Source organism: Sebastes fasciatus, chromosome 14 (genome assembly GCF_043250625.1).
Source record: "Sebastes fasciatus isolate fSebFas1 chromosome 14, fSebFas1.pri, whole genome shotgun sequence".
Lineage (NCBI taxonomy): Eukaryota > Metazoa > Chordata > Actinopteri > Perciformes > Sebastidae > Sebastes > Sebastes fasciatus.
Window position 1 is genome coordinate 15613112 of NC_133808.1, and position 25903 is coordinate 15639014.

General features: G+C 41.3%; 1 protein-coding gene across 2 annotated transcripts in view; it reads right to left on the bottom strand.

The window, feature by feature from the left end:
* The window catches only part of LOC141782622 (ATP-binding cassette sub-family C member 4-like), a 45884-nt gene extending 20799 nt beyond the window's left edge, over positions 1–25085 (bottom strand). The window contains exons 1-20 of one of the 2 annotated variants that reach the window (XM_074659191.1): positions 24836–25085; positions 23368–23478; positions 21139–21259; positions 20802–21026; positions 20622–20711; positions 20336–20499; positions 20098–20223; positions 19016–19265; positions 18813–18920; positions 18490–18579; positions 16975–17166; positions 16745–16839; positions 16576–16662; positions 16322–16418; positions 14064–14298; positions 13707–13834; positions 13505–13542; positions 13112–13206; positions 12539–12685; positions 6835–6914 (exon numbers count right to left, since the gene is read on the bottom strand). In XM_074659191.1, coding sequence (XP_074515292.1) covers positions 6835–6914; positions 12539–12685; positions 13112–13206; positions 13505–13542; positions 13707–13834; positions 14064–14298; positions 16322–16418; positions 16576–16662; positions 16745–16839; positions 16975–17166; positions 18490–18579; positions 18813–18920; positions 19016–19265; positions 20098–20223; positions 20336–20499; positions 20622–20711; positions 20802–21026; positions 21139–21259; positions 23368–23478; positions 24836–24900 — 2544 coding nt within the window. In that variant the 5' untranslated portion in view covers positions 24901–25085. The remainder of the gene's footprint in view (positions 1–6834; positions 6915–12538; positions 12686–13111; positions 13207–13504; positions 13543–13706; positions 13835–14063; positions 14299–16321; positions 16419–16575; positions 16663–16744; positions 16840–16974; positions 17167–18489; positions 18580–18812; positions 18921–19015; positions 19266–20097; positions 20224–20335; positions 20500–20621; positions 20712–20801; positions 21027–21138; positions 21260–23367; positions 23479–24835) is intronic. The other variant, XM_074659190.1, reaches the window with a different exon arrangement.
* Positions 25086–25903: the final 818 nt, after the last annotated feature.

Genomic DNA, 25903 nt, shown 5'->3' on the forward strand with positions numbered 1-25903 from the left:
GAGGTTATGTGACTCACAGTGTGAAAGGAAAACGACCACAGCGCTAATTCTCACTTAGTAGCAGGTGAGAATTTACCACTTGGCCACTGCAGCTCATATCCCTGGCTCCCTCGGGCTTTCCCTTCAACACTTCAGGCCTGTAAGCCTCCCTGGCAGAGCAGCCGGCCAACAGGCACGGCCACAGTGACTGGCAGAGGGCTCTGGGAACCACACTGTGGGTGTCTGATACATCACACTCAAACCACACAGCCCTCAACAACACAGTGACTCATCACCCGTGTTAATGGCTCTGTGACACATCTAGACCAGGATACCAGAGCTGCCTAAACAGGATTGGAGGCGATGACGACACAAAAGCACCCACACCTGCACCGTGTTTAGAAACTGAAGTAAGCATCTGATAAAGTATCATTATGATTAGATAAAATGCTTTTATTACAGCCCATCTGTGGTGGTAATATCAAGTACTTAAGTGCATTTTTGTGGTACTTGTACTTGACTTAAGTATTTCCATTTTATGCAATTCTATACATGTACTTCACTTTATTTCAGAGGCAAATATTGCACTTCTTTATACTTTTATTTACCTACAATGCAGTGGTGGAAAGAATCAAGTACAATTCTTGAATACATGTACTTAAAGGGACTGTAAGCTTTTACACGTATAAATGTTTTTTAATCATTTTTTATTGCCAATTTGTGAACAGGTTGTAACCAAACCTAAAAAATTAGACCTTCAACAACTTTCTGGGTTTCCTCTATCAGCCTGTAGACTGCTTTTTCTGTGAAGAATGCTGGCCGATTTTTCAGGGAAAATCCAACGGATGTGACGTCATACAGGCTCGTGAGAGGAGTCTACTAACGCCAACAAATGACCAGCCCCCACCACAACTCAAAAAAAACAAAAACAAAGTTATATCTAGAGAAGCCCGTCTTGCAAAACAGGATTGTGACCAACATCGGGGGAAAACTATGATCAACATCGGCCGGGCCTTCGACGGTTTTGGGTATCAAAACGGACTCCTGACAAAAGAGCAGTTGTCATGTTTCAGATGTCTGTGAGTTGTTCGTGGTTCCACCGAAGAGAGACATGTCCCCTCTAAACTTTGAGTGTTTTCATTTAAATAACTGTTTTAGGTTCACAAAAAGTCCAAATTTATAAAAATATATGTAGCAGACACAGACTGTATATAAGATGTGGATGTAGTCACCATGACGTAGGCACACCCTAAATCATCCCCTGCTTTATGGTGTATTTGCCTCTAAATGAGACCATTATTTACTAAATGAACATCATGCTGTATTGAAGAAGATTGAAGCGATTGAGACCATAAACTCATGTTTACAATGTTTACTGAGGTAATAAATCAAGTGAGAAGTAGGGTCATTTTCTATACTTCTATACAATCTGACTTCTTTTTGCAACCAGAGGAGTCGCCCCCTGCTGGCTATTAGAGAGAATGCAAGTTTAAAGCACTCCTGCATTGGCTTCACTATTCAGAGCCGGAGGTTGCTGCCTGGTAGAAGAAAAGTATTTAATTTTTTTTTTCTTCCTACATCTGTTATCATCTCACGACCCCTATGATTTATCTTGCTGCCCTTTGAGGGGGCCTATCTCCTAGGCTGTGAACTACTGGATTACGATACCTAACGTTATATAAAGTAGAATATCTATATATATATAATGATTTTTGTGCAGAACAAATACTTGTACTTTTGATACTTTGATACAATGTACATTTTGCTGATAATATTTCTATACTTTTAATTAAGTAGGATTTTGAATGCAGGACTTTTAATGGAGTGTGTTTACTGTGCGATTACTTAAATAAATGATGTGAATACTTCTCCCACCACTGAACATGTGAGGGACCATTTCTTCTTAACTGAAAGGTATACTGTGTTACATATTTCATATTCGATTGATAGATGATAAAATTGAAACCTCACACCCTGAAATTAGACACATCCCAAGAGATGAATCCTAAAACGTGGAGATTAGGATCGTACGGTTACCTTCAGTGGTCTCAGACTAGCCCAGAGAGATGAAAATTTAATTTAGCACCTTAATTACGGATGTTATCTGCCACTTAAGCACACATTTAAGCATGATCACTTTCAGTGTAGTTTCATGATGAAAAGCTACTCAATTCCATTTGCAGTTCAGATAAGAGGGTATTACTAGTCTAACCATTGCTGTAGTGGAGCCCACACAATCAAACAGTGAGTGGAAGCTACTGAGCACAACTGATCCCAAGAATTTCACAGTACATAAGTTTCAATCTTAGCCTTGATGGAAGGCTACCAGACTGCAAAGTGAGATGGTGGCACACGAGCCATTACCGCGTGTTATCCAGCCTTCCCTTGAGGGGATCAAATATTAACTGAACAAATGTCTTATCAAATATACTGTTTTTCTTTCACTCTCCTGCTGCTGATTGGTGACACGGCGACACCGCACATTCATGTTTGCCGATTGGTTCATTTAAATTCTAATTGGGTCCATTTCAGTCTTGGTCCGGGACAGGCTTATCTGACAGTGGGGTCATCTGCGGGGACAGGAGGAGGAACAGGAACCATTAGATAGGAGTCTTGCCTCCTCCTGCTCCCCAGGGCCCACGGTCGCCAAGGCCCCGTTTGATGTGATCCATTTGCGTGGTCTGGCGCTTATCATGTCAGCATCGGGAACACCGTGGCCCCCCACCCACACTACACACAGATGACTCCGATAAGTGATCCTACATGCATACACCTCACCCCCTCGGACCATATCCATATCTCCTATGAAACCACACAGGAACAGAAAACTCCCAAAGCCACATCCCGCTGCACATAAAAGTGGATAAAAGGATGAAAGGTTTTGTATACAAACAGTTTAAATAAAGAATTACCGCTAATTGCTCTTTAGCAAGAAAAGAAAGCTACCGCACGCATGTGATTCAGTCATTCAAGCAAACTGGGCGCGCTGCTGTGTCCAAAGACCATTGAGATTTCTGCTGACCCTAATTGCTTTATTTTCTCAATGATTCTATCAGCTCTTTGATGTCCAAATAAATGCAGAAAATTGAAGTTAATTGCTATATTTGTGCTCGGCAATGATAGCGACTGTTGTTCCGCAGCACAAAATAAACACTTGCCTTTAATTAAACATCCCTCCGGACACAAGGAATCAGTACGCTTTTTACAACCCCCTTTTTCATCCTCCCTTTATTTACTGACAGTGTGCAATATTTGCCACTGGGAAAAGAAAAAAAAGTGCAAACAAAACAGGAAATGAGGGGAAAGCATGGCAAAGAAAATTCCTCAAAGAAGTCCTCTGTCATCGCTGGAATTTTTTTTTCACTCCACACTTTTCCGTGACGGAGAGGCACAATAAGTTGCAAGGGTCAGTGGTACTGAAACAAAACAGGGCTGTTCCACTCGGGCTCTGGAACAATAGAAGTGACCCAATCCATTCTACTCTGTCTTTGGGCTTTATTTTAGCATTAAATGCCCAGATGCTATGGCCTTTCTTTGGGAGAAATGACTGTGGACACCTCCTTCACATTTTCCCTTTCTGGGCCATTTTCACTTCATAAAGCTGCAGTCAATGTGTTTTGTGTGTGGTGAGGAGGGTCTGACACATACTGTGGTGGTCTCAGTCGCTGTCTACATTGGTGGCTCAAGTAGTCCTAGGATTAGGCCTTTGTGTGCTGTGAAAAGGTAAAAGAAGTCACTTATTTGGGCTCAGTCAAGCTGCTGATTTCCAGCCCCATTTTGGAAATAAGAGAAAGGCTTTGAAATGCGGTCTCTCTCTCTCTCTCTCTCTCTCACTCTCTCTCTACTATAAATCACTTGTGTCCAGCAAATTCATTCAGTCATTGCTCCTTTCTCTCTCTCTAGAAAACAACACAAAAACATTTTCAAATGTGTAAGAAAACAGCAAGTCACAAACAGAAAGCACAGAATTCATTATCTTCATCATATTGACATGATGGCGAGATTCTAGATTAGATCGGGACTTTGTTATGTAAGTTCCCAGGCTCAAAGGACCCCGGGACTGGCCTGTACGTCTGAGTCAGAGCAGCTGAGGTGCTGGACCGCAGCATCATGGGAGACCACACATACACACACTGGGAGCTTTTGCTGGCCAATGCTCGCCATCAAATGACCATGTGTGGTACTGCTGAGTGGCCAGTTAGGCACACCCATAAGCACACACACATAACAATGCTGTTTTGTAGTTTATTTTTTACACTAATTTGACAAATAAGTGAATAAAACAAGTAGTATAGTTAATCTTTACAGGCTTCTCGCCTTTCTGTGTCACTTGTATTTTTTTCACCTTGAGCAGCAAGACAATGGCACTGTCACAAAACAATGCTCAAAGGGGATTTATGGCACAGCCTATATATTTCCACAGAGGACCATCTCCTGTGTTTCTCAGTGTAACCTGTGTAAACGCCTGGAGCCAGTGCATTCTTCACTCCTTCTGTCACCGGCGTGGTAAAGAAGCAGAGAAAGCCGGTGAAATCCCATCCTACAGCACTCACGGTTACGTCAGCAGTTCTCATATCCCACAAAGCCACTGAAAAGGCCTGACACACAATGTGCCACAATATACAGACTCACACAACGATCCACCCGCCAGTGTTTTTAGACAATAGCCATCTTTGCCGTGTGTGTCTTCTGAGCTGGGTTTGTGTCCGCACACATGCACGCCCTCTTTTCCCTCATTCGCACTCTAAACTATTTACTCTCTCTCCAGGTGACTGTTGGGTTTACCGCTGTAATTTATGATTTATGAGCCAGTGTTTATGCGTGTTTATATGCTATTAATAATGGTGAGTCCCACTTAAATGGCTGTAACCGTCAGCTGGTGTCTTAGCATGCACATGCTGACAAACTGAATTTGCGTGGATGGCTGAGAAAACCTATGAATGTAGCTATGGACCCCACAGTCAGTGGTGTGACTTGGTCAAGAGCCTTCACACAAAATCCTCCACTGAAAGACCCCTGTCCTCACCCCTTATTGTCTTGCCCTCCTCCTCTGCCCCCTCTGTGAAAATAGAGGCAACCCAGGATTTAAAGGTCAAGTCTACACAAAAGCAGACAGTCCCCGAAGCCTGAGGTGTTTTTAATTGACATTTCTGTCTTTGTCCCCTGACCATAAAGAGAGGAGAGAAAGAGCCTTTTTCCCCAATACACTAAATTACTACTAAATGAGACCTGTGAAAAAAAATAGGGCTCTGGGGTGTAACCAGGTTCCCCCAGCTTGAGGGAATCCCCTTGTTAGGCGGGTATGGGGGCAGTGCTGAGGGGCTGTGAAGTGCTTACTCCACCATAAAGGGGGAGGCTCTGGTGCAAATCCCCGCACAGAAGCGGCCTCTCCCCATAGAGAGAGATAAACCAGTTAGGGCATTGTTTATGAAGTTTCACTTTATTCCCCCCTGACAACCATTTAAACAATTACTATGGGGAAATGTCCCTCCGCGAATGAGCAACAATAGTAAGGATCAGCAGCTTTTCTGTGCGGCTAATACTTTGATAAAAAGAGTGAAAATCGTCCTTCCTGAAAGCATTAAAGGCTTCACCTGCAAACAAGAGCAGTTAGCAGCACAAACAAAAGTGTTCTGTCCAAAGGATGCCACCTTTGTCCACTATCACTTCCCACTTTCTGCTGCAGCAGAAACAATGTGCACATAATATACATATATACAGTCTCATTTTGACAGTTTACTCCTGAGTTAGTAAAAGCTAGTTTTCCCTGCAATACAGACACATGGTCAAAATAGTATTGTGTCTTGTATTCCATGATAACACAGGTGTGAACTAATACGGTGGAATGGATGAGTCACACTTGATGTACAGTGAGTACACAAGCCTGTTTTTAGTCATGACCTAGTCTACATTCACGGTTTTCAGTTGGACCTTTGCGCCTTCTACAAACTTATTATTTTACTCCGGCCATTATTCACCTTATTATCAAAATGAGGGAAACTATAGCAGACAAAAAGCTTTTGTGCATATGATCTTTTGTGCTTTCAGCATTTAAGATGGCTTTTGTCTACTGTGAGATGGGTATCTGCCACAAACATCACTCAGGCATTGTGGAGGGGGGATTCGTTTTCAGCACGCCTTTGTTCTATTCTTTGGCCCTAACCAAAGAGCCACGCCTGCTCCTCTACCTCGAATTGTGCAGCGAACATTCCCTTCTTTGTGGTGCTAGGTGCATGAGCTGGCTCATCTCCGCAGGCTTTCGTGGGAGATGGCTGTCACGGTGGCAGGGTGGCATTTGGTAACCTAACCTGGTTATGAACCAGGGTGGCCCTTGGCTACCAGGCCTATAAGACAGTAGAGCATTGGGTGAATTGCGCCGAGAGGGCAAGTCCCGCTCTGGATCTGTTCCAACTGACCTGTCCCCTTTCCCCTCTACCACACTTCCAGCTCCACTCCTGCAAACACATCGTACGCCTGCTGCTCACACTTCTTCTCTTTGCCACTCAATGCATCATCCTTGTCACCCCCTCCTCGCCTCCCCACTGTTTTCCTGCACATCATCCTGTGGCCTTTATTTCCTCTTTGGTACCTTTCTCTCTCCCAATCACTTGCTTAGTCTCCAAACACATTCTCTGAAGATGCCGCTTCTGTTGTGTCACACTGAGGGAGCCACGCCCTCAGCCTATGTGCACACTTTTATTAAATCTGTGCAGGCGCTGGGCCGCGCTGGCGGGTAATCCTACAGTAATTGTTTCCAGATTAGGGGACCCGGACCACAAAGCAGGTTTAGCCAGGCATGAAATGGCCTTCCCATGCTGCAGCGCCAGCGACCAAACCTGCCGAGGTGAGACTCACCTGGATAAAGTCCACAAACGTCCATGGGAGCAGGGAGTCCAGGTAACCGATGTCCTTCGAAAACCTGTTGAGGATTCTTCCTGGGAAACAACACAAAAACACAGATTGGATGACATTAGAGTAGATGTATGTAAGATAGAATCACACAATTGACAGCAGAATTGTGTTTTATTGATTGGACAGGGTCAAGTGAATCATTTGTACAATCAGAAGTAATAGATATGATAGAAAGATGGATAGAATAGATAGAATATCTACTGTAATTGTATAGTGAGAGAACACTCGGAGTGTTTATTATGTAATGTCATTTACAGATCTAATTTAAAATAGTCTTATATGTCATTTGGAAGAACAAATCAAAGTAAAAAAATAAAAATAGTATTTGTCCATTAGCTTCACCCATAAAAAAATATTATTTAGTTTGTTTCAATTTCCTGCTAGTCTCACTAGACTAGACTATTGAGCAACTGTTACCAAATTCCCCTCCAATTTAATAGGAAGAGCTTATACGCTAAGTGTGATATCAGATGAAAAACACCGGCCTATCTAGATTAAACAATGAATCATTATTTGTCTAGCATTTCATAAAGACTGCCCTACTCTTGGCTGAATACACATGGGAACCTTTTGTTTGGAAACAAAAGGGCAACAGAAGCTGCGTACCTGCCTTTATGTTCTGACTGGCAGTGTCAGTGACGTTAATTGAGTTGCCTCCAATCTGCTCAGGTGTTCATTATTGTGGCTGGTGCTCCGCAGGTGCTGTGGCAGCCCTTTATTGTGACTCTTTTGGTAACTTTGCTCCCCTATTCTGATCCAACAGCACACAAGATTACACTCCAGCTGTTTTCACACACTGTTTACTGCCGGGTCAGTGATAACAAATCCCCACACTACACTACCTAAAGGCAGGCAAGACAGAAAGGCTTTCTCTATCTCTGTCCCTGAAGGAAGCCCTCAGACTGTCAGAGGCAGACAAAAAAGTACCAGAGCAGTGCCAGCATTGCCACTAGTACAGGAGCTGGACTCAAGTTAAAAGACACGGAGGACACGCTGTAGATCTGCTGTGTGTATTCCATGTCAACACACCTCCAAAAATGGCGTCATCATGTTTACTGTACTTAACCATTGTCTCTCACGGTGACACATCACTAAGCAAACAATAATATCTGTCAGAGGAGAATGTAAATAAAGCACATATTTAGGGTACAACCCCTGATAAACTAAGCGTGCAAGCATGCAGATGAGTTTATCTAGGCACACAGAATAGGCCGTGAAACAGGGTGGGACTTGGTTCGGGGCAGAGAGAGGGAACGGCTGAGCGGCACATTGGCAGAATGTGGCGGTATGGCATTCTGGAGGCGTGGCGGAGCCATGGCAGCATTGACCAAAAAAAAGTTGCCTCCCAGCCTCCCAGTCAGTCCTACGGAGGTGGGCCCTGTAATCACCTCTCTCCACGGCCGTAAGCAGCTTACAGCTTTATCCAAAATGCCGCTCCCGCCTAAAAACATGCATGCAGACGAGGCCGGGCTCCCCATAACAGCCATTGCATAAACCCAGCCAGAGCATTATTCCCCGCAACAATCCAGCAATGCTCCAAATCAGTACTGATTCAAAGTCAAGTGGCGTAAGCATGTTGTACACTTGGAGGCAGACTAATCTTATTCACAGTGTGAGTGCCCCTTTAGCATACAGACATCCCGAGGGGAGGGTTCATGCAAGGGGGAAGAGCTGTTACTATACTAGTGTAGAATATCGCTGCTTTAGTCTGGGAATGGGGGAAGTACTTGTCAAACTGTGTTTGTAGAAGATCCAATAATATTTTATGTAATTTTACTGTCTAAGCCATAGATGACCTAAATTCATGCATATCTGACAAACAATGCCAATAAGAAAAGGATAGGTTTCTCTGGGTTACATCATACCATGGTTAGAGGGCGTTAGAGCAGAGAACATCAGTCAGCTATCAGCTGTTTGACAAGCGGCTCAGTTAACACAGAGTTTCAGAGGGGATGAAGTAAAGATCCTTCTCCATCCTGCGCAGACTATAGAGGGGATACATTACAGTGATGCAGTTACACAAAGACATTCACTGCATGGAAATGCCTATGAGGTAAGATCGGCATGGGACAATGGCTTCAATCACTATGGGTGGTTGTCAACAATATCACCTATTGTGTAGAGAGGGGTATAGACGTTTCAGGATATCAGCAGCATTAGTATCAAACAATTTCTCATGGTTTAAGACTCCAGGGGTGATTTGCACCACTTTTTCAGGCTCAGGAAATATCAAGCCCTCCCAACTAAGGTGGCCCCTTAGGTGGAGATATTAGGTGAGCAGGGCCCCCAATCACACTTAAAGAAGTGGAACAGTGGGGTCCGGCTAGAGCAGGGCGTGTGGCAAATCGCTGTTCCCTGTAAACATCAAGATAAGGGGACGACTCAGAGCCGCTCCATGTGTGGGCCCCGGTGCACTTGGAGGGGCCTTTCAGTCGGGCAAGTGCGATAATGAAGGAATACTGGGGAGGGGGCTGCCAAGGCTGGAGGTGGCACAGCTCACCTGCACTTCCATGAAGGGCCTCGGGGCCTGGGGCAGCCTCCCACCGCCGGCGCCTTGCTGCCAATACTAATACATTCTAAATCCATTCTCTTCGCTCACACCGCCAGGCTCCTGCAATCTCCTCTGCTTCCCTTTCATGCAATTAAATAGTGGAAGTGCCGAGCGAGGGGGAGCCCTATCAGCCATACTGCACACACACACACGGCTCCATCTCCACATTCAATTTACACACCTCGATATCATCATCCTCTCTGCAGTACTTCCTCCACTTCGCTCTTAACACTCTAGCATCCCAGACCTGAAATACAGACATTAAAAACATTGCCTCTGTAGACACAATTAGAATCTCACATCACTGACTACAGAAGATCTAATGTTCCCTGCGTCAACAGCAAACTGAGTGACACCTCGCACTGAGATGGCCCACTATGCCGGTGTGAAAAGGGGACGGTAGGTGTGTGTGTGTTGACTGAAACTCCACTCCTCGACTGTGCTGATGAGCTGAAGCCCTGGCCTGCAGTCTCTGAGGGGATTAGCCCACTCAATGACACTAAATTACAGGGATCAACATCAGCTCAACACATCCACCGCTGTCTGTGCTGCTCTAACTGGATCACATTTGGGTGAACAGCTGTAATAAGACTGTACATATTGCTAACATTGAGCAACATGAATATATCGAGTTGGATAAATTCATATAGTAGAGGGGAAAATCAGTCTGTAGCGTTATCAACATCATCTTATCAAATAGTATTGTTACAAAATATAAAGGTTTTAATCAAAAAATCCCCACAACTTGGAAATCAACTATTTCCACACAGCTCAAAAGATAACCCAGACGTGTGATTCAAATGGCGCAGAGGCATTCAGTGGCTGATACAGAAGAGCTACAATGCCTCTCCATCAATCATAATTCACCCACTGCTGTACTCTATTGTTATAAACCACATTCACAGAATAACAAATAAGACCTTTGTGCAGTGACGCTTGAAATGGTAACCTTTAACTCCGTGGACAGCTATCAAACACCGGGCCTGTTCAGCAGCAGCACACCTATCACTTACACATGTAAACAGTTGTCAAATCCTTAACAACACATAGGCCAACAGTTACAAATTACTCACACTTATTGCATGAGAGTAGTGTATGTGGAAGCAGTTGTGATGGAGTGGCAGGTGTTGTATAAAAGAAAAATATATGTATTTTAGACAGAAGCAAAACATTAAGAAAAAAAGAAGGGGAAAAAAAAAACGGCCGAGCTGACAGCAGCTGTCTTTGTTTTTACTCAAGTGAATTAATCAAAAATACAGAGCAAAGGAAGAAAGGAAAAAAAAAACGTAAATCAGTGAAACTTATTTATATTGTTAAAAAAAATGTCACGGTCATGCTTCATCTACTGTTGACTGGACAAAGGACAAAAGAAACGCACTCTCTGGGACAGTTGTCTATAAATCCAGTCAGACACACAGTGTTGTTTGCCAGCCCGGAGGCCAAGCTGTAATGACTGGACTGGTCATACAATGGTTACTGATAGCAGCACAACAGCAATCAGATAGCAGTGTCTGTTAAGCCTCTCCTTTGCTGCGCTATTAAACAGATTATTACATTATTCAAAGTGTTTGTCCTCCTCCCGTGCGTAGATTACCAAGCAAGGCAACACCCAGATAAGCCGTCAGGTAGTCCAATACGTAACACGGCGGCAGCAGTAAAAACAAAAGCCAAAGATTAAGACCTGTGGTGTTTGCTCCAAACACAGCTCTGCAAAGGAAAGCTTTGTCGCTGCACCCACTTCTAATGCAGGAAGAAACCGCAAGCTCCAGAACACCCTCAAATCATATTTAGACTTGTGTTACCAGCTTATTATGACTCATTATACAGATACAAGTTTCCTTCTTATTGAGAATTCCCACCCGAGCTGATTGTGTTGTACATGCATGTCACTATGGAGAGATTAGGGTGAGTAATTATCTGCTGACAGGTGAACAATGCTCCAGAAAAATTAAACTTATCAAAGTGGGCCACTTGACAGTTGACTTTGGATATGAATGACACACTGTAGGGACATTATTTAACCTAATTATTAGAGGTTTTTAATTAAAACCACAAAATCATAGAGATAAAATAAGAAGAAGAGCAAAACATTTAGCAATTGATTTACACAAATCTTGAAATACGTTCTCAGTTTTATTGGTTTCTTATTTAAAAAGGTGGTGCGAAACACGCCTGAAGAAAAAACCAGCAGCCCTCCCTGAGTAAAGTCAGACGTATTTGGAGTGTTTGCACACTTTTAAAATCATGTCCATCTGGCCCACTCCATTGACCCAGCAGCTACAGCCTACAAAGCTAATGAAATAATCGAAGATTTCTGATACAGCGCACAAGACAAATATGTCTGTATTTACACAGCTCTATAGTCCAAACACAACACTGTCCAAGATCTAGTGCAAACAGTATTTACTCAATATGATTGTTTGCTTTTTGTTCGGGCGCACAATAAAAAAAGATAGCACTCTTTACTCATTTTTAAATATATTATGGCTATATATTAAGTCATATCACAAAGTGTTTTGACTGAATTGGCCTCTTGGTTACACAGGCTTTACTTCCCAGCAGCGACTTTTGTGATGCCAGTTTATTCACTGTCATATATTAAACCCCATAAACCCCTCAAACAGAAAACCATCTTTAAGCTTGTATGACTAACTGCACAGCCTTTTATATTATAATAAATCATATTAGATCTTCTGATTAATATTTATCAGTTATTCATTCTATTTATAGGGGATATTACATACACATTTCAATAATATGATAATATGAAATCTTTGAATAGAATACAATTATTTATACTTTCATATTCAAATTGTAACATTTAAAAACGTATGTATATTTTATATAACTTAGTAATAATAAACTATGGAGTTTAAGGGCAAGAATATTATGGATGTTTGTAAAGTGGAATTGAAACATGAGAAAGTAAGTAACAGTCTGCTCTCTAGTGGTGAGATGTTAGAGCAATAACTTCACCAGCAGGTCCCACTGGATGTAAACATCTCATCATTCCTGTACAACCTTGATCATGTTATAAGGAAGATGTTAATTATCAATCATCTTAATGAGAATGTGATGAGGAAATGAGACACTTACCGATTGGATTGATATCAAAAAAGTGTACTGGGGTCCGGAGGATGGCATTAAACATGCTGCTATGTAGGGTTTGGGCCGAGCTCACCAGGACATTAAAGAAGACCAGGCTGCGGAGGAAGCCAAACACTACTGAAGTGGCTGTTAAACCTGCCAAAAGCACAGAAAAAAAATCCATCAGCACACTACAATGCTATCATTGTACCTGTTCCAAGGTCAGCTATGCATTTAAGGTTTCAGTATGCTGAATGGCACAAGACAGCAGATATATTCCACTTAAGTTTTTCCTTCAGTGATGTTTTTTTTTGTCTTGAATGCTGATCTATCACGTGTGAATACAAAGCCTGAAAGAGTGAAGAGGCTAGGAGTCACAGGGAGACAATCAGAGCAATCCAACAGCAGAGAACAAGAAAGGCACTGCTATCTCCCTGTACAGCTGAGGCCCATGTACACATACACTGGGCCTTGAAGGCCTTGGGCCACAGCCAAAGAACTGTGGATCTGTTCATTGAATGGCTGGCGTATTCAGAGCCTCAACAGTACACAAAAAAGCAATGTGCGCTCAGTGAGCTTCACCTGCGTAAACACCTAGGTACAGGTCAAGGTCCAGCTGCCGAGGGAAGCTGCCATTGAGGTGCTCTGTCACATTGATGTGCTTCTGTTCAGAGGCCCTGCAAGTCAGCCACAAAAGAACCAAAAATCCACAAGGACAAATAAACACAACGAAGAAAGAACGCTGCAACACGAAGGCACTATACAGAACACATTCCTCCTATCCTGAAGCACAAGGTCAGTTTCAACAAGTGACAGATAATACCAAGAAAAACAGTTTGGTTCAGTCGTCTTCTATTAAATCATCAACCATTTCCAGGCTTAGAAAATGTTAGTTTGGCTTAGAGAACCTACTACTCTCAATATTTGCAAGAATTTGTGATTTCATGAGGGTGTGTAAAAGAAACAAAATCTCACCAGCAAGCGAGCCACCAGTCCTGTAGAACAAATGTAATCTAGACAAGCAAACACAACAAAATTGAATTAATATCACAAATAAACATTTATCAAGACAATTTATTGCATCATTCAATTTTGTCACATGAGATAAATTATGTGTTGTATTTTTTCCAAAATTGAAAGAAAACACACACCAAATGAATTTAAGAAAATGACTCACATGTGCTAGGGCATTGAGTAAAATGAGGATGAAGAGGACCAGGAAGTTAGCGCCTGCCCTGAAATACTTCACATACATACGCAGGCCGACGTTTCCTTCTGAGCGGCTTTCCTCCTCCGTTGGTTGCACTACCTACAGATAGACACTAGTGTGAATGCCAGTCATACCCACTTCAGATCACGCTGTTATGAGCAGCAGGTAAAAGATGAGTACCTTCTGCCCTCTAGTGGATGGTAGAATGCACAACAAGCCTTTAACCCACAATGAGATCTCTATACATGTATGCTTAAAGCTTGATAAAAAAACGCCTTTTACCAATTATAGCCAAGTTTTGGTAATTTAATGTTTCAAATATACCTACCATTACAAGTGGCTCTGCTCCATCAATCAAGGAGTACAGAGAGGAGGAGAGGGAGGACATAGAGGACATTGAGTTGTCAGAGAGCCTCTGGGATAAGCGGGAGACAGTCCCAGGGATGGGGGTCGCGCCCTGCCTGTCCTCCTCCTGGTCCTCCTCCTCCTTTAGCAGGGAGGTGAAGTCTAGTCCAGAGCCCTGCAACTCACTGTAGGTCCCCCGCGCCACCATCTGACCCTGACAATGACAGAAAAGAGGCCGTTAACAGCACAAAAACTCACACATAGTCATGGGAATGGCAGCATCTGTAAGTGACATGATATTTAAGCAGAAGAAGATGACCCACTGTCAATGTTACCAATAAAAACAATGTTTATGTAAGTTTTGCCTATACATTTATATGTCACTTTTAGCTCTTGCAGAAAGGCAAATCCTCCCTGACAGAAATTACTCAAATGTGTTGTCCAAGTAACAGAATAACATCCTCTTTGAATGTCTTCCACCATGTTTGATGTGATTGTGAAAACAATAGTCACAGTTCATACTGTATATGAAAAATAATTTAAGTGTAAGTAATGACTTGATGACATATTAATGGATATTATAAAGTTAAATCATGCATTTTCCACTGTACAGAAAGTAAATGTTTTTTTGTTGTTTTTTGCAGTACAAAGCTGTGATAAAAGCTGCTAATCAATATTATCATTCTATTTTATAATCAACACTGATTACAATGACTAATTTGGAAGCGGTCGCTCGTACTGACAAATCCACAAAGAATATTTCTGTAAAACTTTTTTAAATAGAAAAGCTCAATGTTTACATTTTGCAACAAGCAAATATTATATTGTATGGTTGAGGAGCCATTCTCATCAAAACCGTTTGTATGCTTTTTTCAGTAAACAATGCGCTGGCCCTGAGAGCTAAACAAATGGCAAATTAAGAAAACACATGCAAATAGACACAACACAAGCAAATGAAGAAACATCTTCACAAACTTGACGACACAGAAAAACATCAATTTGACTGACAAAACATGCGCAGCAAATACAGAGACATGTTACAAAAAGCTCACAACACTTTCCAGGGTACACTAAAAAGTGATGGGACGCACTTGTTGTTGTCATGGTTTGTGGCTTATGAAGTTATTGAAGTCGGCTATCCATCATTGTGATTGCATTATTCAGACATTATAATGATAATCAAAAGGCTAATGCTAGGTTAACAGCATGAATCATGCAATCACAATGTTAGAATAAGCCAAAAAAAACATTTCTAACACCACTGACCGATAGCCGACTTCAATAACATAATAATCCACAAACAGAAACAACAAGCACGTGTGCATCACTTTTTAGTGTCCCATTGAAACAGTGTCCATTGTGTTGTGAGTTTCTTGCAGCACTTTTTCCAAATGCTGCTCTGTGTCATCAAATTGATGGTTCCGTGTGTCCTCAAGTGAAGTGAAGTGAAGAACGTTTTCTAAATCCTGTGTACGTGTCAAATTGGTGATGTTTCTTCATTTGCTTGTGTTGTGTCTACTTGCATGTGTTTTCTTAATTTGCAGTGCACTGAGCTCCAAAAACACAGACAGACAGACAGAGTTAGCGACCAGCAAGTGCAGAAAGGCAAACATCTAGACAGAGCAGTCAAAGAAGACCAAGAACATGTTAGCAATACCACCCAATTGTCAGCTTGTTCTTTAGTTATTCTGCCACATATTGGCCAGAAATCAGTTAAGGCTTTAACACTAATCAGGTAGGGGACAGCTCCGTCATAGCCATGGCCATAGGTCACTCACTGCTGGTTAGTGTGACTCTGCATGTTTCAAAAGGGTAGTGTTGTCTCAAATCACACACGTCTGTTGTGCACTGACTGGAAACTCGGTAAAACTACAGTATAATTGTACTTGGTGAAAAAAAACGCATGTATAACTTAAATTTTTATAGTTCAGTGTTTGCCATTTCAATTGCAACTGCTACGGTTTCCTCGCCGGCCATTTTCACAAGTTTGAAATAGGTTGGTGGCCCCTCCCCTTCCGCTACGTCGCAAAGATGGTGACCGTCGAGAATGAGAAGTGTCCAGTGTTACACACTCAGCGTTTTGATCGTTTGAGTACAACATCCGGGTACTTAGAAAGCACTGCATTTTGCCATACTGTACACAGTGTGAACACAGTTATGCACTAAAAATAGCAAGTGTTAGTACGGAAGTACGCAAATTGAGACAGCATAATAAACACACAAACATAAACACACACCTGCTTTAAGACAACAATTTGATCTGCAGCCTTCAGATACTGTAGTTGATGAGTAACCAGGATACGAGGCTTCTTCCTCAAAAGTCCACAAATGCACCTGAAACAAAAAATGTTATGCAGAAATGAAAAAATGCTAACATATTTTCATCTGATATTAACAGCTGATTAACCGAAATGTACTTTCCATTGGATTTCTTCATGGAAAACAATGGGTAGATGTGGATAATAATAATAATAATAGTAATAAGACTTACTCTTCAAAGAGGTGCCGTCCAACCTCTGCATCCACAGCACTGAGAGGGTCATCCAGCAAGTAGATATCTGCATCTTGATACACTGCTCTAAAAATTCAAACATATGGAGGTTATCTCTGTCACTGACAACAAATAAAAATGTGCATCGCTGCATAGTTATCCAGCACACCTTGCTAAGCTGACCCTTGCCTTCTGTCCTCCACTGAGGTTGGCCCCTCTGTCCCCGACCATTGCCAAGTCACCACCTGGCAACAGGTCCAAGTCCTGAACAGGGTCCAAATGCAACCCTTACCAGTCATTCACATAAACTGGACTCACTACGAGCTAAACCTGTCTAATAACAAGACTAAAGAGTATTAAAATGCAGCAGGGCATGTATTAATCAACAGTGATTCTCACTCTCTTGAGGGCGCAGGCTCTCAGAACTCTATCATACTTCTTGGGGTTGAGCTCTTTGCCAAAAAGGATGTTGCTTCGAATCGTACCAGATAAAATCCAGGGCTGCTGAGAAGTGTATGTCAGATCTCCTTTGACCTTGACCACACCACTTTCCTGACTCAGTTCTCCCAGGATGGCACTGAGGAGCGAGGACTGACATGCACAAACACAGAACAAAAACTAAGATTTAAAGAACAATTTTGGGAACAATTTTGGGAAATGCACCTAAAATCACTGCCTTGCCGAGAGTTAGATGAGAAGATCGATACCCATACTTGCCAACCTTGAGACCCTTAAAAATAGGGAGGGTTTCAAAACCAACGTGGGGGGGTCTGGTGGTCCTCCCCAGAAAAATTTCAGAGCCTTTGTTTCCTGCATTCTGGTGACTTTTAATGACTGAAAATAAGTATACTGTAACAGCATTATTTGATAAATAGGCCTATTTTTAAGAAAACTGAATAATTCACCCCTCTGGCATGAACTTGTGTGCATCTCTGGCATAAACTAATATTCATCAGTTTTTATTAATTCATTCATTTTTTGCCCCTGCTTGAGTATTTCTTTATCTTAGTACTCTCCATTTCTATCTCCTCTCACTCACTGAAGGCCCTTTCAGACGCAATGCGACAACGGCATCACTGCGCTCTGAAACCCGTTATTTCCAATGGCTTGCGCCACGGCACGATGGCTTTGTTGTGATGCTGTGAAGTGTGGTGAGCGCAGTTCAAAACACGTCGCAATGTCGCGAGCAGCTCTCCTCCGAGGAAAAAGACATTTGGTGTAGCTCTATAGCTGTCGGGGTGGAAACAGTAGGGCTTATAGCTTATACACACTGCACAGTGCCAGAAACAGGTTGAGATAACGAAAAGGAAAAAAAAGTGTGAGAAATTGCCATAAATTGGGAGAAGGCGGGAGAATTGAGACGCCGGGAGGAAACCAGAAGAGGCCAATGAAAAACTTGAATCTCCTGGGAAAATCGGGAGGGTTGGCAAGCATGGCATAACAAAAATGATATCGATATTGATCTTCTCATCTAACTCTTAGTAAGAAAGTGAATAAGTATATTTTCCAAAGACAATTAATTAATGCCATTTCAGTTAACCCAAAAGAAAATGCATTGCGCTTCCTGCATACAAGTGAACTATCTAGCAGCTAGCTACCTATTGGCTTTAATAAGAAATCACATAACAGGATAATTTTATTCTAACATAAAGGAATCTTGGTATTTCCTACATATTAAAACATTTATGTCTCCATTGTGTCAGTCAAATCTAATGGCCCCAGTGATATTTTATATGTCACTCAACTGCTGGTAACATTTTTTTAAATTAAAACATCAGCACTGACTCAACGATATAATGTTAATACAATTCATAGCATCATATTATTAATGATTTTGAGTTACTTAACATATCTCAGGTTTATCATCATCTGTGTGTATGACTATAAACCCTGAGACTGCAAAACAGACCTGACCTTTCCAGCCCCAACAGGACCAATTACTGCCAGGAGCTGCTCTGGCTTCACTGTGAAAGATATGTTCTGTAAAGTTGGAGCCTCAAGCATCTGTAAAGAAAAAAAGAAAAAGCAAATGAAGTGAAACACTGTCATGTAGTAACTATTCAGTGAGTCAGGTTTACTTATATGGCTCAAAATCACAAATTTGTCCGAGAGGCGCCTCACAATCTGTATAGCGCCACTCTCTATCCTTACTTAGATCCTCGAGGGGTTTAAGGATTGTTGCACGTGAGCAATATACAGATAGAAAGGAGCGACACGTTGCCCACAATAATTCTCACCTTATCCCAGTAGCATATTAAATCCTGAATCTTCACCATGCAGTCCTTCTTCTCTGCCACAGGAAGCCCCAGGTGCTGAGGAGCAACTTCATCCAGCAGAAGAAAATTCTTAGGAGAAGAATCATATTCAGAGTTTTAGTTTCCACAGACAGTGATCAACACACGCTGGGTATAAATATGAGCTCGGTCTGTGGCGTATTTACTTGAATCCTTCTTATGCTGACGAGAGACTCGGAGACCTTCTCTATGGCAAAGGGAAAGAAGAGTGTGATGGTGAGTCTGACTGCACCGTAGAGGGAAACAGCCATAAACACTCTGCTGGCAGACAACTGGTTTCCTGTCAGCACGTAGACGCAGACGGTGATGAAGACGATGATCTTGCTGGCCACAAAGAAAGATGCCATGTTCAGGCCACGCAGGTAGGAGCTTTTCATGATCTTGGAGATTTCCATTCTGGACAATAACAAAACATGTTGTCAGTAAACACTGTTTAATGCAGATTATCATTCACAAACAGCAAACAGGAGCATTTTTGTTTTTTAATAACCCTTCGCTAAACCCCGTCCCCCGCTGCTACTCTGTCAAACTGTCAGAGCTACCATAGAGCCCACACTGTCACTTACTGCACTCCCTGAATAAATATGATCTAATTTTTGGAAAAAACGAAAAAAGCAGTTTCATAGAGAAGCAAAAAAGAAGGGTCTTCAATATGTGTTTGAAATATATATCAGGATGTCAAACTGACTCAGCAGCGAACCGGGTTAAAAAGATAAAGAGAGAAGCTACAGCCAACAGATCTCAGTGTAAAAGTGAACCACCAAATCACCTAGCGGTTGAGACAGAAGACAATGAACAACGGTGTTCCTGTAAAGCCAGGTAGGTCTTCATTCACTGTGACAATCATTAAATAGCAAAAGCAGCATGTGTATACATTCAGTATACCTTCAGTAGCTTGATGATGTGCTAACATACTCTGCTAATGTTAGCTCCACAGGTTTTTATGTACGAAACGTTTTATAAACGTATATCTCCTTCCAACTTCTCCGGGTAATGAGTATCATTATTACACGTGGCCCAGGCACAACGTTTGACCATGACTACATCGAAATCTACAAAACCAGCCTGAAAATGAAGAAAAGGAGCAGAGCCGGATGGTTGTCAAACCCTACGCTATGATTGTCCAGTCTGTTTTCGAGGGTTGGGACTTAGCGAAGTATCAATTAAGAGGATATTACAAAAACTTGTTAAGATATTGAAATGGAAGGCAGGTTAGTTTTTGGTGTACCTTCTGACTTCATTCACCAATGCAGCAAAAGGCTTCTCCCACCCATACATCTTTATAACGCGGATCCCAGAGATGACTTCATTCATTGTGCGTATTCTTTCATCTGTTAAGACCGCTGTATCTGCCCTAAAACAACACACACAAATTGCAGCAATGGCACCAGTGCAACACACAACATTAACTTAAAGAAGAGAAAATAGTTTTCTATATTTGATAAATCTGGCGAATGACTTCAAACCTGAGACTAGAGAACAAGCGTCCGAACATAGTCTGTACTGGCAACAGGATGACGAAGACAGTCATTCCCGCAAGGCATGATGGGCCAATCGCATACATCAACAATAGTATCACAGTTGCTGCTTGTAGAGGACCAATCCACAAAAAGTGCAAATATAAGGTTACCTGTAAGAAAACAATGAAGAGGAAAGAAACTACTCATGTACGGTCATATATTATTAAATGAGTAAGTCACATTTAAAAAATATATTTAAAGATATAAACCTAAAATACTTTCAGATAATTACCTCATCAAATTTGTTGACATCATTGGATAAGAGGTTGACAATTTGTCCTGTGGTAGTTTTGGCAAATGCTTTGCTGTTAAGACAAAGAGCCTTTGTAGAACAAAGGTGTTAAATCAAGTCATATAAACCACAGAAATATGACTGATGACATTTAATCATACATGTCTCATAATGACTGACCTTCCGATAGATCATGTGGCACATGGCCACACGAATCTTCATGCCTGCTCGTTGGACGTGATAGAAATAGAGATGATTAAGGGTGGCCAGGCCGATGGTTGAGAAGGAGATGCCTGCAGCATAGCTGTAGGCCTCATAGACTGCAGCTGTGTTGTCGGGGTCATATCTCTCAAAGTACTCAATTATCTTCCCAAGTAGAAACGGCTGAATGACTTTGATAACTTCCTGATAGAAAATGAGATGTAAAGCAGATGTGTGGGAGTGCTGCATTAAAACAAAACTTAATGCAGCATTGTTCTCTGGAGACGTTTAGTTTCACTGTGAGATTGCATTGTACCTCTATAAAGATGTATATTCCAATGAGTGCGTAAGATCTCCAGTAGCACTGAACAAGAACTTTGGCAAGTCTGGGTGGGCGCAGATCCTTTGCCGCCTGTTGAACCTCTCTGTCCCAGTACCTTTAAAAAGTGAAAAAGAAAAGCAATGGTTACTCCCAGCTGTCTGTGGCTCAGGGATTAGAGCGGGTCATCCTTTAATCACAAGGTTGGCGGTTCTCTCCACGGCTCCCCCTGTCCATATGTCCAAGTGTCTATGAGCGAGACACTGAACTCCAAGTTGCTCCCCGGGCGCTTTAGATTAGCCCACTGCTCCTAAATGCCTAAAATGGGTTAAATGCAGAAGTTATATTTCATATAAGTATGTATGTGACGATTAAAATAAAGTTTAAGTTAGTATGTTTAAATAATCTATAGAAATGATGCAGTGTTGCACTACTGAATGTAGTTATTAATATAGATTGTTGTGAGAGAAATCCCGAGAAGAATTCAGTTACACATATTTCAAGCAGAATAATTCATTATTATGTCTTGCTTCTGTGGATGTTAAAGTCTGAGTAAATCAAACATAAATATGTGTTCTGAGTGTAACACACCACAGAAAAATGTGTTATTAACCACCCAGCCAAATTTGAACGATCAAAACAATCGCAAAGTACGTAAAATTAAGTTTCAAAATCGTGAAAAAAATGAGTAGTCTGCTGAAGGCATTGAACCACGTCCAATCGCGGATGAGGCTTGATTACATATGTAGAGTAAATACGACACTTCTTGTTGGCGATCCCACTGCTGCGCGCTACTTTTGCTTAATGTTAATACGCATGCTCTATAATAGGCAGACCATGCACACCAGAGACTTCTGCAGGCTGAGCCGGCTAACTTCCAGGTTAGCCCCATGCTGACTTAAATGGGGATAAAATAATTCAAACGTGTTTCTAGACTTTTCAAATGTTATCGGACCAAACTGATCAAATTTGTTCTCATGCACACCCCGAATGGCAGGCACACAGTGAGGGCCGATGAGAGACAGACAGGGCTGGACGGCCAGTAAAAACATATAGGATTTATTTGACAGCTCACTGGGATTTGTCCCAGTATACCATATGGCCAGCACACCACTGCTAGTGTTTCACAGGCAGGCATGACATGAAGCTAACTCTGGTGCAACATATTTACATGTTACAGTGGCATGCACACTTGATCTCACTCATCACATACTGACGGCTACTTCTACTCGACTGGCTTTAGCTACTTTCAACTTACTGCCTTATTCTTTTACACCATAACCACATATACTTAATAATAATAAACTTAAATGTTTATTATTATTATTATTATGTTTATAATATTTTGTGACGGTAATGCCGATTTCTCGCCTCAAATGTTTTCAAAAACATCTTGTAGTGTACTGTTTAGCTTTAAAATGAGAACGTTTTTAACCAGCCGGATCAAACTTTCTCATTTTACAGCTAAACAGTACACTACAAGATGTTTCTGAAAACATTCAACATTTTTCTGCACCTGCAGTGTCTTAACTTTTGGTATGTGTCATCAACCATCATTTGTCTTAGCACTGAAGTACTTGCACCAAACTCAGTTGATCACCCCTCAACACGTACAGGCCACCTCTTTCTGGGTCTCCCCCACCCTGGACTCCGATGGGGGGGTGGTTGCTGACATTTTGACCGCATCACACTTAGCTGGAAATTGTAAGTAATGCTGATTGTAGGTCAGTAAGCTCTCATGTGATAGTTTGAGAAGTACAGTCTATATATAGGTGGGCTTCCTTCCAAGAACAAAGTGTCCCCTATTTAGAAGAGGTGCCAGGCAGTGGTTGGGACATCCATGAGTCTCTAGTTGGCTACTAAACACTTGGATTTTCTCCCAGTAGAGAAGGAGGTCACTCCAATATGACTGCTGCTTAGTGTGAGAATAAAGATCTGATTGTTGTTTGAATATAGTAGTTTTTAGTACTATGTCTTTGCTGAAGTGGTGGATTGGGTCTGGGAGAATGCCCAAACATACCATTTAATATTATCCTTCAGGGGGTTTCGATGTCAATGACTATGAACTTTGAAGGTGAACACATGGTACCAGACAAGAATTACACACAGTAACATATCACCGTGGCATCTAGAATCTAAGCCTATTCAATTTCAACTTTGAGATAATTACAGTAAATAACAGAAGTAAATTAACATCAGTATTATTAAACTGAATTAATGTCTTACCCTTGTAGCTCCTCGCCGAGTCTATCTGATGAGTCCTCTGGGAGAACTTCATACATGTCATCTTTCTCCAACTTCCTCTGGTACCCGATTCTGAACAAGGGATTCAGCCAACTAGAGAAGAAGTACATGAAAGTATGCTCAGTACTTGAAAACAATTATTGAAATTATGTTCAAAGAAACTGTGAAAAGCAACATGAAAATAAAGGAGATGGAAGGTTTTTACTACTGTAATAGTAGTGGAAGTAATCCACCTGTATGAGCTGCTATACATTTACATACCACAGTGATACTCAATTTACGGGTGCCGGGTGGCCCGCCGACCATTTTCTAATTGACAATGAAAATAAATTTGATTCACAATTTTTGTACTTTTAATGTAAATAAGTTGCCAGAGTGCATAAAAAAGCATCGAAATAGACCAATAGAGCTTAGTTATAAAAAGAAAAAAGAAAAAAGTGTAACCTCTGTTGGGAGCTAAACCCCAAATCCATTTTATCTGATTAATGTTTGTTTATTGTCTGGCCTCCTGTCATTTTGTAAAAAGCAAGTTGAGTATCTCTGACTGTACCTCTTATTTTGTTCACACAAGTGAAATGGTCCATTCTTCAGAATAATCAGATTATTTATCCTACTACTGTAAACACACTTCCAAAACTTTTACTTCTTTTTTTTTTTATGACTAACTTTTTCTTTTTCATGCCATCCTCTCAAGATTGCATAAACATACAGATATACAAATTAAACATATGAACAAAAATAGAAAGAGGAGCAAGGAGCCATCCCCTTTTTTTTATTTGTTTGCAATTATATTTCATCTATTCACCTGTAACTTAATATGGCATCCTATTTGTGCACTTGTCTAGGTGTGTACACCCTCTCATATTAACTTTGCATCTCTTTTAATGGCCTATATGTTTCTCTTTTAGCATCGTCTACACATGCAATTGGCAGCTCTAAGAACAACACATTATGAAAGGAAGATATTGCTTAATAGATAGAGTATGGAGATATCCATCTGGTGGTAAGGATTTTATGGGGGCTGCAGTTAAAATCTGATGATTTAATACATTATTATACTTTATAATTTATGTTTGTTATTGTCTCTTATGTCCAGAAAAGTTCTCCACAACTAAAGCTATTATTATAGTAACTATAATTTACTATTGAAACAATAGTAGACTATTATTCATGCTCCAAACTACTCTTACTGTGCACAAGTGTGCCTGTTGTGATTCAAGACTAAAGGGATAAACTTGTACCCAAGAGCCTGAGCTCTCTCTCCTCCTGTGTGGTGAACAGTGTTGTTTATGTTTACGCATGGACGGATGCTCAGCAGCAGCTATATACCTGCTGCTATCACTTCCAAAGGGACAAGCCTGTCTTTTGAGTGGCCACAAACTGTCACACAGGAGAGCTCTCCATTCAATTAATGTCAAACACGGCTGTCACTGCGGGCTGCTTTTCTTACCAGAAGAAAATCTTGGAGAGAAGATTAGCTGAAGCCGACGGATTATCCTTCCGCAGTGGATCCATGCCCACCCAAACAGGTAAAAAAGCAACCTGAGGACTTTCTCTGCAGGCCGTGTGGCAGGCAGGGAGGATATATATCGACAAAAGACTCAGAGGAGGAAAACCCTGAGAGAACAGCTTCTGTAAACTCCAATGTCTATCAATATCACACCTACAGACATGCAGGACAGGATTAAAGCTACTACAGGAGACGCTCTCTGTCAGGTGAGAGGTGGCGCTGCGTAACCACGCCCACTGCACGCTGATTGGCTGACAGAAGACTCCATCACTTCCATCAGTACACCTACATGTGTCATGAATGAACTCTGTCCTTTCTCACCAAACAATCAATATGTACACACAAGTACTACAATAAAATCCAAATTTGTATCAAAAGTAATAGCCTACTCATGTCAAAAATTTGCCAGTCTGGTAGTTAGATGGATTATTTAAATATTAACAATAGAAATCAACTTGTTTCAAGAATTTTACAGAGCTACTTGTGAGAATGTTTAAAAAGGACAGACTAAGTGAGAAAAGAAAACAAAATTACATTTATTCTCAAAAATACATTAAAAAACAGTTGTAGAAAATAAGACTTTTAGGACTCAATAAAATACAAAAACTATTTGGTAATGTGAAGATTTGTGCTGCGTGCAAAGCCACCATTTTTTTCCAGTCAGGTAACTGTTACGGAGTAAAAATATTTCCCTCTGAAATGTAGTGGAGTAAAAGCATAAAGTACCATTTAATTCTGTTTTGAAAGGACTTCCTCATCCAGTTAGTTAAATGTCATAGGGACGCTTGTTAATATTCAACAGAAGAACAGAAGTCACAGAGGAAAATGTAATATCTCTTCATTTTCACGGAAAAACTGAAGTGACACCTACAAGAGAGTTCTTTTTCACAACATGATACAGTATGTGGCTTGCCTGACAATAAAGTATAACCTAAACTAAAATGAAGGAACCCTACTTAAAACCCCTACATGTGATTCATCTTTCTTATCTGTAAATTATAAAAAATT